The following is a 17,141-nucleotide window of genomic DNA, read 5'->3' as shown; positions in this document are numbered from 1 at the left end:
AATTGTCGAAAATTATAAATATAACATCTAACAATTATTTGGTTAAATCTTACCTTCAGTCAAAAATGTACGTTTTATCTTTAAAATACACAATACATACACAAATCTAACAACTATTGATTTATATTTTTACCTGAGAACTTTTGGTCTTCTTTCTTTTGATTTTTCTGGAAAACACTTTCTTTTTTTACAAATGGTGTGCTACTTTCCGCCATGCTTCCCGCTAAAAATCGATCATTCGAGAAATATCGATTTCGTTCGAGAATCGTAGGAAGTGTATTACGTATTTCTTCGTGTAGTAGCGCTGTAATCGTTTACTAGTCTAATCCCAATGTGCGCGCGTTTTGAAACTACCTCGGGATAAAAAATAACAATATTTATAGAAATAATTATTCGACACGTCCAGTCCTTTATATAGAATAACTTTTAATACTTTTTCTGTTGACAGATATATCCAGTAAGATGTATTATCATAATTTATGTGGATTTAGGTATGTTTGGAATGTCTTTGGATTGGATATACATCTTACAACAAAAGCTCAAGATGTGTGCATATCCTGGATCATTTAGAGTTGCTCTAATAGAAGTGATCTGGAAAATTAGTTTAATATTTTGTCTAGCAAGCTCTTCAAGAATGCGGGAGTGTGGAATAAGGAACACGTTACAGATACACATACATGCATTTGGATTTAGAAATGATTCGTCGAATTTCCAGAGAATGAGATTTGATATTCACTTCCGTAGTCAGTTAACTTGTCAACTGTGTGCTTACTGTCCTGGTATGAGCAAACTTAGCCTTAATAAGTTGTAGATATAAATCTGATATTCAACGAGCCAATAAGTTGCTAATTTCAACAATGTATGCTTGAATCCAAGTACTTTTAGATGGAGTCTAATATAATTGCTCGTTCTGATGTATGGAATTGTGATCGCTGAGCTTTGGAAAGAACATACTGAGTGGAAAAATCCATGATTTAAGGTTAAGTGCGTTGAGACTAAGTGCCCCTGTAATCAGAAATATTTAAAGAAGAATAATAATAGTTTAGAGATTGACTAGAAACAGATTTTGCTCCCAGTAAGGCACAAAGAGATACAAAAAAAAAAAAAATACATACAAAAAAAAAAATACAAAATATTCATATAAGCACTAAGTAGCACTTACCGTCTTGGCTATCCCATCTAACGATGATGAATTTTAAAAATATTTATTATTACATTTTGAACCGTAGAACATACAACAAAAACTAAGAGTCTTAAACGGATGACACAATTTCAAAACTTGACAAATTATTCCTCTTAATTACGGTTTTTTTCAAATTGGTGCAACTCACTCGGTTTGGGTATGGTGACGCCATCTGTCGGCAAGCAAGGCATACTAATTATTTTAAACAATTTTTATTTGCTCATTTTATGTCTCAAATAGGGCATAAAAAGAAAGCTGGGCATCCAGTTAACAAGACAAAATAATAAAAGTTTGTAATTTAATTCTCTAAATTAATTTTTTTCGCAAATGAAAATTTCACTGTTTTACGGGGTGAGAAACACTAGCGCCACGTTGTGGCGAAAAGGTGAAACTAATTGCTGATATATCTGCCAATAGAAAATTAAAAGTTATTCTATATAAAGGATTGGACGTGTCAAATAAATATTTCTATAAGCATTGTTATTTTATATTCCAAATTAGATTCGAAATTAAGCGCGCGTATTAAGTTTAAATTATTTAACTATTATAGCTACACGGCGCGTAATACACCTTCTACGATTCTCGAACGAAATCGATATTTCTCACGATCGATTTTTAAAAAGGGGAACATGGCGGAAAATAGCATCACATCTCCTCTGTGAAGAAAGAAGTGTTATTCAGAAAAATCACTTAAAAAAAGGTATTATCTAAAAGTTCTTAGATAAAACTATGAATCAATAGTAGTTAGATTTGTATATGTATTTTGTATTTTTAAGATAAAACGTGCATTTTTGGCTTCAACTCAAGGTAAGGTTTAACCAAATAATACAAGTTATATTTATATTTTCAACAATTAACGAAATAATAGCATATAAATGGTTAAACAGAACACACTATGCTGCAAGTTATTTATAATTTTATGCCAAAATTTAATTTCAATTCTAACCATTACAAATATTGTGATCTTGTAATATGCCTTTTTATTATATATATACATAATATGCTTTTATTTCCATTGTGACATTTTCTATTCATTTGTTGATTCTTTAACCTTATATTGTGTAATTCTTAATTCGACTACTAAATTCAACAGTAATTTAGTAAGGATGTACGTATTTAATAACCTAAATAATAGTTTTAGTGCGTAATATAATAAAATTCCTCATGTCCCAGTTTAAAGTATTGACAATTTTTCGTCGAGTGTGTGAATTTGTTTGTTCTTTTTTAAGAATTTCTTATGAATTTTGTGTTTGATTTTTTATTCCAAGTTATTCATTCCCTGCGAAATACGCGATTACAGCGCCCCAACGATGAAACACGCAATATACTTCCTGTGATTCTCGGACTCTAATCGATATTTCTCATGATCGATTTTTCAGCGGCAAACATGGCGGAAAGGAGTGACACCTCATCTGTGAAGAAGAAAGTATTTTCCAAAACAATTATCCAGAAAGAGGTATTATTCAAATATTTTCGAGTAATATAAAATATAAATCAATAGTTTTTAGATTTTGTGTATGTATTTTGTATTTTTAAGATAAAACGTACATTTTTGGCTTCAAGACAAGGTAAGATTTAACCAAATAATTATGACATATAATTTTCAACAATTAAAGAAATAATCGCATATAAACGTTTGAACAGAATATATTATGCTAAAAGTTATTTATAATTTTATATCAAAATTTAATTTCAATTCTAACCATTACAAATATTGTAATCTTGTAATTGATTGATTTATTGTTACATATATATATATTTATTTATTTTATTATATGCTTTTACACACACTCTTCTTTTATAACTATTTTCTATTTATTTATTGATTCTTTAACTCCATACTGCGTAATTTTTAACAATTCTAATACTAAATTCAATAATTTATTAAGAATGTACGTATTTAATAATTAAAATAGTAATTTTATTCGGTTGTTGAATTTCAGAAAATTTTTATGACCGTGCGCAATGTGGTTGGTAGAGTTAGTGTTTGTTGCGAAATTTTTTTTATATTTTTCTGAGCAAAATGGCTCTCATTAAATTAATTAATTCAATCCATTCAAATTGTAATTCGCGAAGTTAGAGTCAGTGAGTCTGCAAACGCGCGCGTTGATAGTCTTTTATTTTTCTTTTTTTGTATTTTCTTCTGTTCAATATTCGGTTTCGCTGTTAGAGTCAGTGCTCAAGAGGATAAGATCTCTCCTGGAGATCAAGATAGTAAGTAGTTTTATGTATTCTATCTCAATTTATTCAATTTTTCAACTTTGACAACAAAGTATAATGTTTGATGTTTGTTACAGACGCTTCACAGCATCAAGTTTTGCATTTTTTGGGGAAAATCCAACGGTGGCTCTAAAGTCAATAATGTAAGAATCTTTCATTACCTCCAACTTAAGATTTTGCTTTTAAATATAAATTCTAATGTTTAATGTTTTGTTACAGATCTTCTAGAGTCTCCACTTTCCCTGATCCTGTAAGAATCTTACGAGCTTCAAAAGTTAAAAACGTAAGTACTTTAGCATGTTGTATTCAAATTTTATTCTCTTTAGTTCTCTTTCTATTATTGAATGTAAAATTATACTTATAAACTACTACAATTGAATGTAATATACTACAGATGAATGTAAAATTATAATTATGAAACAAAAACATTTTAAATGATTCCAATTTTTATCATTATTAAAATTTAAATTACTTACCACAAATAATACTGTGTCTTTAGAAAGAAAATGTTTTGTGTTTTTTAAGAAATTTTTCACGGAGTTCACTTCTACCATGGGAGTCCCAGTGGTTCTCTACTTGATGAAAATCTTCAAGATAACTTTCTCTGCTTCAGTGCAGCATCGGTGATAACGTTCCTCACATCCATCCCGTGAGTCGCATGCATTTATGTTCCTCCGGTCACTCAACCATGTCGTAGGATGAAAGGTCCGAATCGGCACGAGTGACTGGTTGTATACGTAGAATTTTTGATGAGCATAGTGACCGCGGGTACTTTTTGTACCTGTGAGTAGTAACAGTTTTTTCAGATTTTTTATGTATTAGATCAGGGTAGGGCTTCTTGCACATCGCGATTTTAACAATTGTAATATATACATTTATAGTAATTACTTATAAAATTAAAGTACCTTTAGTATAAATATGTTTACAAAAGTAAAATATCCATATGAATATCCATATGAACAGATAAATTATAAATATCTATAAATAAATATTATTAAAACGATTTCGTTTGAGCATTTCATAGTAGAGAAGACGGATACCCTCCGACTTCATTGCTATGAAAGATGCAGTTATTACATATTGATACTGGTGATATGTTTTGTTACAATAATTAATAATTGTTATAATAATTTTCAATTTCATCTTCCTGTTTATAGTAGTATTAAATGATTTAATGAATTGAGTTTTATAATTATAAAGTTCAGTAGAATTTGAAATATAATAGGTTAGAATTCTTTCCGTAGAAAAATGTATGAAATTTTATGTGCAAGAAGATACTTCGCGACAGGCCGATTTTTGAATCAAAGCAACAAGTTTTGACACTGTTCTTGACATTTTCGAAAATATGCTTTGATGAAGAAGTCGCCTGAGATTGTTTCTGTTAATATTTAATTTAGAGTCAATTGTTTCATTTTGATTGTTTTAATCAATTGTTAGATTTCATATTTTTTTTAATAAATTCAATTCTTTGTCTTTATTCTCTTGCAAAATATTTGAATAATTTCTGAAAGAGTAGAGTCATTACAAAAATAACGTAATGTAATAGTCCGTTAGATATAAATTACACAAACTAACTATTTTTTTTAGTTCAGGATTTTTAGGTTTAACCCCTTCCGTGTTGATTGTCAGGATCTCACTCACGTGCCCAGGTGCTACTTGGGTGGGTGAAAGACATTGGGCACGATGACCATAGTTTGTAATTTTATAAAAAATTTCCCAGCGACTGACAATGTGTTAGCGTATCGTGCACGACGTATTTTCCGCATGCATGTGTGGTTAGGATGTAGAAGTGCGTCGTTTCTATTGTTTCTTTCATTATGAATATTTAAAATATTTGAAATACGAATTTATTATAATAATACTTATTAAATACACTGTAATTGTGTATTATTAATTATACTATCAATTATATAATATGATACAATATAATAATTACGAGTTAACTTGCACTTGTAATTTCTATAAAAGTTACATATATTTTTTTCTCAGTTATTAATATGTCACATATAACTGTAAATATAAACGTGTATTAATCACATTTTACGCAATGTTCGCTAGCCATTGTCAGTCGATTTCAGGAGAATGGTACGTAAATTAGAGTGTGAAAGTTGTGTGTTAAGCTCGGGTGTCGGAGGCGTCCCGGGATGTCCTCTCTAGTTTAGGTNGCCATTTTTTAAATATAGGGCGACTGTTAGGATAGGTAGCATACTTTCTGGTGTGAATGTGTTTAATTATAAGTAGGTAGGCCCGGGCAGGTTGGCACTGGTCTCTGGTCGCGTGTCTCCCTTTCGCGTGTCCAACCTGTTTCAGGAAATCTAATTTGAAAAATCGACAGTGAAATTGGTACAAGTGGAGCATGCCACTTGTTTCTGGTTTTACTCTTCGATTTTTTGAATTTAGTATCGCGGTCGTGGTCGCGGATAGGTCGCGAGTAGGTCCCGAAACGAACGTTTATGTAGGTATTGCTCGAGCACCCACGTGCGAACGGACAGCGATGACTATGATCGATGGTCGTCCATGTGTATTGGAGTCAGCTTCAAGTTAGTTTTTGGTTTGGGATTAGAAAGACTCGAGCTAGATGTAAGTTTCAGCGGGCATTGCGCTCGAAGAAAGAAGAGGCCCGGCAAACTGCCACGAAGAGGGTCACAACAAATGGCTTCTCATCTTCTGGATCATTTAAATGGTCCCAGAGAATGGGAGATCATTCTCGTTACTACTTTGTCACTATGCTCCTTTAGTATTTGTAGTTGTATTTTTCTTTTTCTTCCTCATCATCGTTTTGGGCAAATCGCAGTTTTTCTTATTAGTGTTGCGAGAAATTGATTACGGGTTGAATTAGAGTTGCGAGATAGTTTCGCGCCTGTTTATTAGTGTTGCGAGAAATTGATTGACGGTTTTTGTTTTTTGCAATTTTGATTGTTAATTTTCATAGTTGTTTTATTCATAGTTGTTTGCTATGTAAATTCATCTTGCTTTCTATTGTTTTAAATTATATTATAGAATCATTGTTTTTAATTAATTTTAGACTTTCATAATATTTAAAGTAGTTTCTTTTCTCGCACAGTAGCTTTTGTATTGTTGATAATAATTTTCATTGAATTTGATTTTAAAGTTAATGTTGCGACATATCATCGCGATTTCTTTTTTCAATGGCTCTTCTGGCTATTGTTTTAAATTTTCTTTGTTAGTAGCTCTTCTAGTTACTGTGTTAAGTTTTCTTTTTCAGCATCCCGTACTACTATGTAAAACATGGTTAGATGTGATCTACATGGTAGAATAATTTCGGTTAGTTACTTTACATTTCGGTATTGACAATTGACAACACTGTAATAGATTTCAAAAATTTAATATTTCTAGCATTCACTACTTGATGTAGTTTCTCGACTCATCTTGTTTAAACTACAGACGAGGTATATGAATTCATGTACCTTGTCTGTGCTGATAAAATGCTTGGTCTATTCCTGTATTTCGTCACAGATAAGATCCACAGACTTCGTGGTATTACCATTGAACTGTAACTTGAAAGATTCTCATATACGCCGATAGATGGTACAAAAATGAACTTTTATACACGGAAGGAACCGTATTACCGATCGCGCAAACACGTAGATCTATCACAGATCGAGGTCACAGACGAGGTCTACTCGAATCTGTTAACACACGAGATGTATGCAAACACAAATGCAAATAAACTTGTTTCATTTTGAACTTGTTGTATTTTTCAGTTGTTGCTAGGAAATATTAATTTTTCAAAATTAACAGCTTCGTCTACGTACGATTTAATATCAGGAAATTGATTGATTCTATCAGTCGGAAATTGCAATCAATCAAACACTTTTGTCTCTTTATTACTACTTCTATTTATTAACGCGAGAGGTTCTATTGTATTAGAGTTCGATTCTAATGACTAAAGATTCAAAATTATTTGTGAGGTACTCGATCCCATGGTGATGGGAGGATAGAAAACGATAGAGAAAGAGCGAGACGAATGACCGGATGCGAGTGCATCTCGCTCGAGATAAAGATAGCTTCGTGCTTTCTTGTTGCGCGCCGCCCGTCTCATCTAAACGTCATCTTCCTATTACCGAGTTCCGCGTAAACGCATAAGAAAGTCCTTTGATGCTCGACCAGTTCTCAAAGGACTCCGTTCACCAGGAATCTATCCGTGGATTCGGCTCGGTGCGAGTCGAAAAATTTCCAGACGAAAAAACGCTTCTCTCGTTAATTGAACTCTGTGACGACGTCTTTCAATCGAAAGTCGTCGTCGTCTTCGTAGCTTTTGAGAAATTGTACTTCCCCGAATATCGATGAATCTCGGATTGTTAGTGCGTAAACGAAGATGTAAATGAAAGGATTGTTGAGCTTGGCTGAAGTCGGAGTTGAACATACGTTCGCTGTTTATTGACGCTACTAACACGCTCGTTAAAGAGTCCTTTTAGAGGAGCACTGTAGCAGAAAAAGTATATCGATAAATTAATTTAATTTTAGATTTTCTACGCGTTTTTTTAAACGTAATATATATATACGTAATATATATTTTTTTTAAACGTCATTTTATAATATATATATATATTTTTATAATATAATATTTATTTTATTATAATATAATAATATAAATAATTTTATAATATAATATATATTTATAATATATATATATATTTTTATAATATAATATATTTTTTTTTAAACGTAATATATATATATAATATAATATTATAAATTATATAATATTAATATAATATAATAACGTATATATATATATATATATATATATATATACGTAGATACCAGATAACTAAACATTGCAATCACTTAACGACGTTATTCAACGTTCCCCGTAAATTTTCCTTTGTCTACGTTGCCCGTAGTTGAAGCGTCTAAAAATTGGAAACCTAACAAATAAATCTTCATTTATAAAAATTAGCAGTTTCATTCGATCACTCGCGTACCTACGCATGTAACAGGAATTTCTAACTTCGACGCACGCGATCCAAAATCGATCTCGATTCGTTGCCCTTGCGCACAGTTATTCGATTTATTACAACATCAGGGTGGAAGAAGTAGACGGATCGAACGGAAGAGGAGACAGTTCTACGAACGAGAGTGTCCTCGCTCTCCACGTTGCCTCCACTTGTTCCAGACACTTCGCCGGAATGTCGGCCTGGAATGTCCATTATAATGGCACGCGTCGTCCATTCATACGACCGTGGCTGTCACCAGCAGAGACGCGATCGCTTTGTCCCGCGTTTTGACGTCCACGCCGCGTGACAGATTGAAGATCGATGCGACAATGGCTCGTACACCCGATATTTCCATTGTCCTGTTAATCTGTCCCAGCTAATTCCATTGTACCTGTTCGCCGGCGACAGAGTGCATTGCCACACGCGTTCGTTCACTGTTCTCCATCGGGGGAAAAACACGTTCACGTTCGGTAGAAGACTCATGGCGAGTCTTCACGAGTTTCTCCGTTTGGTGACATCGAGCTTCTCTTAGACTTTGGTGTATCCATCGTGTCGATGTGATGTTTTTCGTTTGAAAGGCCAGGGTAAATAGTGATTAAAATGCAAATAATAACTAGAGTCTACAGTCGAACAATTCTTATTGTTTTTCGCGATGCGTCACAAGGAAATTAAACACGAAAATTCTAAATCTAAATCATCCAGTGTTTCCAAAATGGGATTTCGGGATGCTTTGCTCTTCTCTCTTTGCATTAAAAAAGGATTCGGCGTGTCTCTCCAGATTGAGATTTTCTAATTATGCTTTGTGAGCTTATCGCAAATTTATTTCTATATATATGGCTCGTGAAATTCAGTCCTCTGCTATGATCATACAGTTGAGTCATGCTGAGCTTCGCCCGAGGGTATTTCTCACGTTTAGAACTGATCGTTAGTTCTGTATCTGTCTCTTCCAGCTTTCATTACCACTTGCGTTAAGTCCATCGCCTCTGAAAAATATAATCAGCCAATTAGTCGACTTGAAAATTTTCAAAGTTTAAAGAACAGATAATATTAATTCAACTTTCGTCTGGAGATCCACTTGTCACGCTCAGTAATCTTGCACACGCGTAACTTTAAATAAAATCAATATTTAATGGAACACATAAAAGTTCATAGAACAGAACTTTCGTATGCTCCATCACTGTTTATTTCAGCAAGATCTAAATACTTTAGTAAGTTTCTTTTTGCAACTATAAAAGAATATATAAAACATATAACAATACATACAATAGTTCAGTATAAATTTCCATTGAATTTTCTGTTAAATTAACATGTCGTTTGTGAGTGACGAATGTATCACAAATTGAAATGGCAATGATTAGAAAATAATTAGAATGTATCTTCTTACGTGGGAAGAAAGAGATTGATTTTTTTCAAACTTTTAGATTTGAATGTCCTAATGTTTGTGTACTTGGTTAGGAAATGGGAGCGAGGGTAAGCAACGTGTTAGTATAGTAAATGAAAGCAGCGGCAGGCAAAATGTCACACGAAGAAGGATCGGTTTCCTTTCACATCGAACTCATTCTCAAAGGTACAGATACTCTTACGTGAATCTGGTCTGCTCGTTAGGAAGCTGATTTAGACTACGAAAGCGTTATAATTATGATCGTTGTTATCCTACTAAGGATTACTAGTATTTACTATAAAAAGGAATCTAAATTTATTAACCACTCTTGATAAAAAGGAAGAAATTTTCATTTCTCATGCAGTAATGAATTCAGTAAAGAACGGGTTATGTGAAGTTCGAAATAGGGTAACGCTTTTATAGATACATACATGTTTGTAAGTTATTCGCCCAGTTTCACCTTTAGTTTCATACTTTCTTACGTCATCGTCGAGGCTGAGTCACATCATTCCCCTCTTCCAACACCCTCGTTTACGTGTCTTAAAGAGGTCGAGTCACCCCTCAGCTATTGAACTATAGTGCAATACCTCAATTTTGTTTCCTACTTATATGATTCGTTCGTAATGTGATTATATAAACCTTTACGTCTTGTTTGTTTTTATCTATCACTATTTAGGGAATCTAGCAGGGTTTCATTATGAATATTACCGTGGATTTTAAGTTGTACTATTTATTTCTTTCTTTGTGTTCTATTTACCTTTCTCCACGATGAAAAATTGTGGATATTTTAAGCTATTAACTTTGTAAAAAATTTAACTTCATTAAAAAAAAAAAAAAGAAATTACGTAACAATTCATTTGGAGGCGAAAAATCTTTAGTTCACTAACTCACTGTTTTTCCTTCAAAAATGTTTTTATAGTCCAAATATCCTTGAAAACATTTTTTCACGGTTACCATTTTGAAGATTAAAGTCTCCTTCATTAGACCGACATCTCTACAATTTTCCTTCGCCACCTTAGCTTGAATATTAAACGACTCAAGAGATTAGAACTCTAATCCCAATCTAAACTGACAATCCCAATCCAAAGTAAATTCAATCGTTGCCTGCGATTAACGATTCAGTCAGCAGATATTCAATCGTTACGAAATTTTTCACCTAACCCTGCTCGTAATATGCAAAGTGGCTGTCTGATCACAACTCTGTCTCAAATTATGTTTTCTAATTGTAAGTTATGAAACGGTGAAGCAAGGCCGTGCCGGTTATCGGTGGAAACAGAGAAAAATTAACGAGGTAGAGCGATCGCCATTTCGAGTACACATAAAAAAAGCGTGTAATTCAAGATTTCCCAGAGATCGAGTGCAACGCGCGATCCAATCCGGAGTTGCGTCAACGTTCGGAGTTGCATAACGAGTCACGAGCACGTTTGCCAAACAATCGCGAGTTTTTCATCGATCTTCCATTATCTCGCGATATCTCGGTTCGATCGCCAGGAGCAGAGAGTTTAATTGTTTTTAGGCTGCCTGTGCTCGTTGAAACAGGTTGCGATGCATCAGGGATAAATGACGAAAAATGCGTAGAATATCTTGGATTTTTTTCACTCAGAGTTCGATGAAATGATGATTAACGAACTGAACGAAATGAAACTTATTTTTAATCTCCAATAGGGAAATTAAATGCTTCAATATGAAGCATATTGCTATTATCCGAAAATTCCATTAGTCAAAATATTAATATTCAATTACTACGTTAATTAATAAATTTCTAATATATATATATTATATATATAATATTATATTAATTGTCTTCTTATTAATTCGGAGGAGCTCTATTCGAAATTTGAACACAGTGCTGTTAAATTAAACGTAATAGGAGAAATACGAGGGACTTCAGGAAGGTGAGAGCGTGTATTGTGAATTATACAAGAATCAAAACAGTTCGCAACGGAAATCATTCGGGTATCGGAACGGATAGAAGTAGCGTCGTCGTTTAATATTTATTAATATCTAATTAACATCGATATATTAATATTATAATAATATTAGTATTATCTGCTGGACAATAATACTAAATATAACAGCATTGAACAACGTTGAATTTATCAATACTGGTGGTATAACTGCAGTAGAAATAAAATGAGGTGAGAAATATTAAATAATTAAACATTTAACATTCTTATTCTTTTCGTTTTATAATTGTTTTAGAATAAATATATTATTTAATAAATAAGATCGGAGTTTGTTAAAGTTTTTTAAATACATCTAATAAGCAGCTTATACTCACTCAGTTACATACACTAATTCATTTATTAGTTAGTTATTCGGAAAAAAATACATTCGTTTACTCGAGAACGAAAAAGTCAGAACAAAAGAAATCACGAATTTACGTGTTTTTATTATAATAATAACAATTAAAACATGTTTTATTATACTGTAGATACGGGAATTGAAACATTGTCGATATTTTAGAAACTACTCTTAATTAATATTAAAATTAATTAATTATCTTAATTAAAATTAATACAGATCCATAAAATATTTGTAATATTTTTATAAATAAAATTATTTTCTTCTATTTTAGATATTTAAAATTTAATACATTTTCTGTTGTCACGCGAATAATTTTTAAATATTTACATGTTTATGTTAAAAATAGTGTATGATAACTTTGTCCGTGAATAACTTTTAAATATATTTTTCATATTCAATGTTTGAAACATTTGACAAACATTTTTGATTAGATCTTTCAATAGTAAATGTTATGCCCTTCAAATTTTTTATCCACAAGATAGCAACAGAGAATCTGTTTATGTAAAGAATGACAGTTATCATTAACGTGACGTTCAAAATATAGAAACTTTGAAAACTATTCACACAACTCAATAAGCAAATTTTTTTTCTATCAAATCTTTTATATACATACTTGTTAAATTATCGAAATAATTGAACACAGCATGCTCTTAATTAAAGTGAAATAATGAAGGTCAGCACAGTACGAGGACAATGTTCTTCTTTAATTTAGTGTGATAAGTGGACAAATTTCAATTAGTATCATGGGACATTCTCAGTTTGATTTAATTTTATTCCATCTGTCAGAGAAAATATAAAACGTGAGATAAAATTAGATATCTGAAATTGTTGTCATATAGTACGAATTATACTTGAGTAGTGTAATATGTAACATATTAAATAATATATATTATGTTATTTAATACAGCAGTTCTTTTAAAAATCTTCTTCTCTTACTCAATGAAATTTCTGTTATGTTTGAATCGAATTTCTGAAAGGTTTCCTGGAAAGAATAGAAATTTATCTGCAGGGACATTCGTGAGTAGAATTTCGCTCAGGGAATAAAGGAGAAGAGTCTATGTAATGTTAATAATTTAACGGTGCCATAAATCAAGCGATAAAAGGCGATAAGTTGTAAAATAGTTGTTGCAGGAAATCAAGTTTCACGAAGAAAAATGCGAGGAAGTCGAGATCAAGTGCTTGTTGTTGTGAGAGTGATGATGATTATTCTGATAGCACAGTAACCTCGACCTCCAGTTTCGACTCTAACTCATCGTCAGAAACCTGCAATTTCTTTTGTTGCATTTGCAAAAATCACTGCTGCCATCCAAAGAAATGTGATTGGAATGATCAGAAGGTATCGAAAAGACGAGCTGATAAAGGAAGATCAAAGAAACATGATAAACGATCCGCTAAATCGTCATTCGATCGCAAGCCTGTGAAGAAAGAAACTTCTGAACGTCGCAAAGGTGAGATTTCAATTATCGAACAGGAATCGAACGAAACTGCCAGTTTTTATAGATAAAGGTTACTTGTCAAACTTTGGACATTTGAATCATTTCTTTCCTATTTCTTTAGTTAAGTTTGTAACGTAAATTTTGACTTTGTTGCACCTTGTGTTTGATTATTAGGAATTCTGGAGAATCAGATGTTTTTAGGCAGTATTTTTCGAATTATTATTACTTAAGGAAAGTAGGATAAACATAGAAAATACAGAGGTAGAATACAGAGTAAAAAATAAAAAGAAAAGAGAAGAATAATATAATAGAATACAGAATAGAATAAAAAATAGGAGAATAAATCGTGATTTTTATATATTTGTTTTATTTTATTAACAATTTGTTAAGTTTTTAAGAAAAGTAGTTTATTTTTCCAAGTTTATCCCTTTAGAAAGTATAAATATTTTCATGAAAATAGAATTATATATACATGTAAACTAGAATTATAAAATTTTGCCACAATTTTTACTTTTTTTTGAGTAGAACAAGTTAAACTCTCGTTTAACTAGAATAATGTTCTATTTCGGAGGAAATAAATTTAGAAATTGTGAAATAAATAAATAAATTCGCAGAGGTAATCTGTATCTTTATAGAAAATTTTCGACAGGAAAGATAATAGAAAATTTTATATTTTTAGCTCACTTTTCTTTAAGATTGATAGGAAAATTGTGATTGTTTTAGAATATTCGTCAAATGTAAAATATTCATCAACATCGAGCACGTGTTCGGACTCTGATTGTAGTGAGGAGGATTCGTACAGCAGCAGTGGAGAATACTGTAGTTGTGCGTCGAATAAACAATCGAACAAACATTCAAAGAAATCGCGAAAGCAAAAAACCAGAGCGTAATTCGAATCGTCATTTCATTCGTTCGTTTCGCTATCCATGAATCCGTCATTCCTTTCGTTATTCCATATTTTACCATTTCTTGATAATAAATCTACAAAATAATTTATTTATTAACCCAATTGTTCTCCGAGATTTTACGCGAGATTTTTATGCATATTAGTGAACATAAGATTTGTGTTTGTGTTTTGTTGTTTTACGAATTGATATTTTACGAATGTAACAGACTAAGGTTGATAAGATGAAGGTGTAAAAGTATATTTCTTTCAAAGAGAGAATTATAGAGTATTGCAAGTCGTAAGAACAATAAAAAATACTGACGAAAATCATTTTTATGTGTATTAATTTTTAGCAATAACCCGAAATAGAATGTGAAGTGTTTTATTCTTTTGTGAATGTAGAAATTTAATTAAAGGTCACAAAACGGAGATAATTTCAGATATATTTCAATAGAAATATTACGAGATATTGCGTAACAATAAATTTGAAGCTCAGCTTAGCTTCTCCCATAAGTTTCCATCCAGTTTGAATGATATATCTGCCTGATGTTAGACTAATTGCGTGCACGTGTGCCACGCGACCAACGGCGCTCTTTCCTGCAATTAGGGGTGAACTGGTGAACCGCGAGCATTGAAAGTTGAGGGAAACTTAGTGGAAATTATTTCTTTCTTTGTCAATCCTCGAAAAGAGATAAGCATAAATTGTTAAATTAAATAATGGCAAGATCGCGTTTCCATTGCAATCTTCAAGAGGTCAGGAAATTTGCGCAGATTTTAAAACGGGTCTTTCTTTTCGGATCTTTAACGAAAGGAGAGACAATCTTATTTTTTAAAGACAGGAGAATATTATTATTTATTTTATTTATATATATATAATCCTTGCCTAGACGGCTTATGATGGCTTCCGGTTTACAATGGGTCTGCATTTTTCTTATTTTCTACTCTTATAACTAATCGTTATCCTCTACGTCTTATGAATCTAATTTGCCTTTTGCTCATCTATTTGTAGGAACTATAAGTAAAAGTAAAAGTAGAATGTTCGAAGTAAAGCAAAAAATAACAGGTACAACAGTGTGAAAAATAAAAAGAGCTTTCTACTGTCTTCTACTATTGCTTTTTCTTTGGTATTGTCCAAAGACAGGAGAATATAAATATCTATTAAACAAACGCCAAAAAGAAAAAAAAAAAAAGAAAGAAAAAGAAAGTGAAACACATTCTCTCTGACGACGTTCGTTCGAATTTCTTTCCCTTTTTCGATCTTCCGTTATTAACCCCGAGAGACTCTCGATGGACGAAGGAAGCTTCCATTGCGAAACAACGGAGCGGAACGGGGATCCATCGCGTGAAATTGAAACGAACTCGAACGTTAAAAGCTCGGCGTTTCGTGTATACACCCGGATAGAAACCGTGTCCCGTGCTACAAAACAAATACGAAACAGATTCTGACGGCGTTTAATCTCACGAGGGCGCGGCACGCGATTATTTATCACGCTCGAAACTGGAGGGTGGGCTGTTAATAATTGGATTTAAGGGTCGAAGACTTTGCGGTTCCCTCGGATGGGATCAAGCAGTTAGCCCCAACTTTTCCTGCTTCGTATTCAGCCGTGCCGAACGTTTAATCGTCGCGCTCGATGTTATTGCGAGAGGAAGAGGAGACGAGCGGAATTCGACTTGGCCGGTGGCGAGATACTGATCCAGCTTGATGGACAATTCATTGATATTTAAATAAGATTATTTAATTATCGTAGACGCGCCTTATGAAATATGTATGTACGTACATTTTACGTACTTGTTTACTTGTCTGTTGTGCTAATTAATACGCGAGATTTGGTTGCGGTTGTGCGGAGTGAGACCGTATCAGTTTCTATTTGTGTGTTTCAATATTAAAACAAATTATGTAGAAAAGGTAAAAAAAAAAAATTTGCAGAAATTAATTCGATGCCTTTGCGATGAATTTTAAAGTACAAACAATCGCAATTATAATAGGTACATGTAGGTAGAGGAATTTTCAATTGAAGATTTTTGAGTATTAATTTAGGTATATCTGAGAAGGAACAACTCGATATAAAAAAATTGAAAATCCAAAGAATTTAAACAGTTATTATTAAATCAAGCACAATATTAGATTATAAATCAATAATTTCCTATTAGAATGAGCTTTCCTAAAGCAACATCGATAAATAGGTTTTCGTCGTATGTACGATAGATTTTTGCTTACGATCCCGATCATGTTCAACCATATTCGATCAATTTTTCTTTGTAAAATATTGGAATGAAACCGAATCGCAAAAAAAGATACTCGTAACTTTGAGAAATTGTTTACATTAACGTTAATTATTGCGAAACGTTCTTGTGTATTCTTTTTCTTCTTCTGCATACAGGAAATTCAGGTTTAGTCATCTTGAATCCATATTTAAACGGGAGTTAGCGTTTTAGCAATTGTTTCTAAGCCGCGAAAAAATCAATGGGATGAAACGGTGGTATGAAATAACAATCGTGCGCGACGAGGGACGGAACGTAAGTAGAATGAACTACGCTCGCAGAACCAGTCACGTGCGACCATGCAACGTGCCGGCTGCACTTAGGTTCACGGCCTGCCTCTACCTTGCCACTGCAACTACGAGTCGTGACATAATAGCTTCTCGCCACTTTACTGGATATATACCGCGTTCGCATTACCCGTTGCACCCAGCGAGAAATCACGAAACAATATATTCTTTTATGTTTCTTTTCCTTTCTGCGTTCGTAAATATAGTGGTTCGCACTG

At 32.6% G+C, this 17,141-nt stretch overlaps 1 protein-coding gene and 2 long non-coding RNA genes across 4 annotated transcripts; 2 read left to right on the top strand and 1 right to left on the bottom strand.

Moving 5' to 3' along the window:
- Positions 1–264: 264 nt before the first annotated feature.
- On the bottom strand, positions 265–1,348 carry LOC122537328. The gene is made up of 4 exons (XR_006308602.1): positions 1,163–1,348; positions 678–1,005; positions 434–591; positions 265–350 (listed from the first exon to the last, which is right to left on the bottom strand). It is a non-coding gene; the product is annotated as an uncharacterized LOC122537328 (long non-coding RNA).
- A 1,054-nt stretch (positions 1,349–2,402) lies between these two features.
- On the top strand, positions 2,403–3,635 carry LOC122536920. Its single transcript, XR_006308512.1, has 4 exons — positions 2,403–2,639; positions 2,721–2,751; positions 3,127–3,397; positions 3,481–3,635. It is a non-coding gene; the product is annotated as an uncharacterized LOC122536920 (long non-coding RNA).
- An 8,112-nt stretch (positions 3,636–11,747) lies between these two features.
- LOC122537100 (corepressor interacting with RBPJ 1-like) lies at positions 11,748–14,687 on the top strand. 2 transcript variants are annotated; one of them, XM_043670051.1, is made up of 3 exons: positions 11,748–11,883; positions 13,175–13,500; positions 14,212–14,687. In XM_043670051.1, exons 1-3 carry the CDS (start codon positions 11,879–11,881, stop codon positions 14,376–14,378), a joined length of 498 nt encoding a protein of 165 aa, XP_043525986.1. In that variant the 5' UTR covers positions 11,748–11,878; the 3' UTR covers positions 14,379–14,687. The 2 variants fall into 2 exon arrangements, with proteins under 2 accessions (XP_043525986.1, XP_043525995.1); XM_043670060.1 differs by having other exon boundaries at positions 11,771–11,883; positions 14,230–14,687.
- The last annotated feature ends 2,454 nt before the right edge of the window (positions 14,688–17,141 follow it).

This window comes from Frieseomelitta varia, unplaced genomic scaffold, assembly GCF_011392965.1.
Source record: "Frieseomelitta varia isolate USP_RPSP 00005682 unplaced genomic scaffold, Fvar_1.2 scaffold_160, whole genome shotgun sequence".
NCBI classification, from domain to species: Eukaryota; Metazoa; Arthropoda; class Insecta; order Hymenoptera; family Apidae; genus Frieseomelitta; species Frieseomelitta varia.
The sequence above is the reverse complement of the archived record's forward strand: the minus strand, read 5'-3'. Positions and strand labels throughout refer to the sequence as shown.

What these genes read in the sequence shown, in the direction of transcription:
- LOC122537100 (XM_043670051.1), top strand. An exon ending in AACTTCTGAACGTCGCAAAG is followed by an intron (nt 13,501 to 14,211) that starts GTGAGATTTCAA and finishes TGATTGTTTTAG; the next exon opens with AATATTCGTCAAATGTAAAA.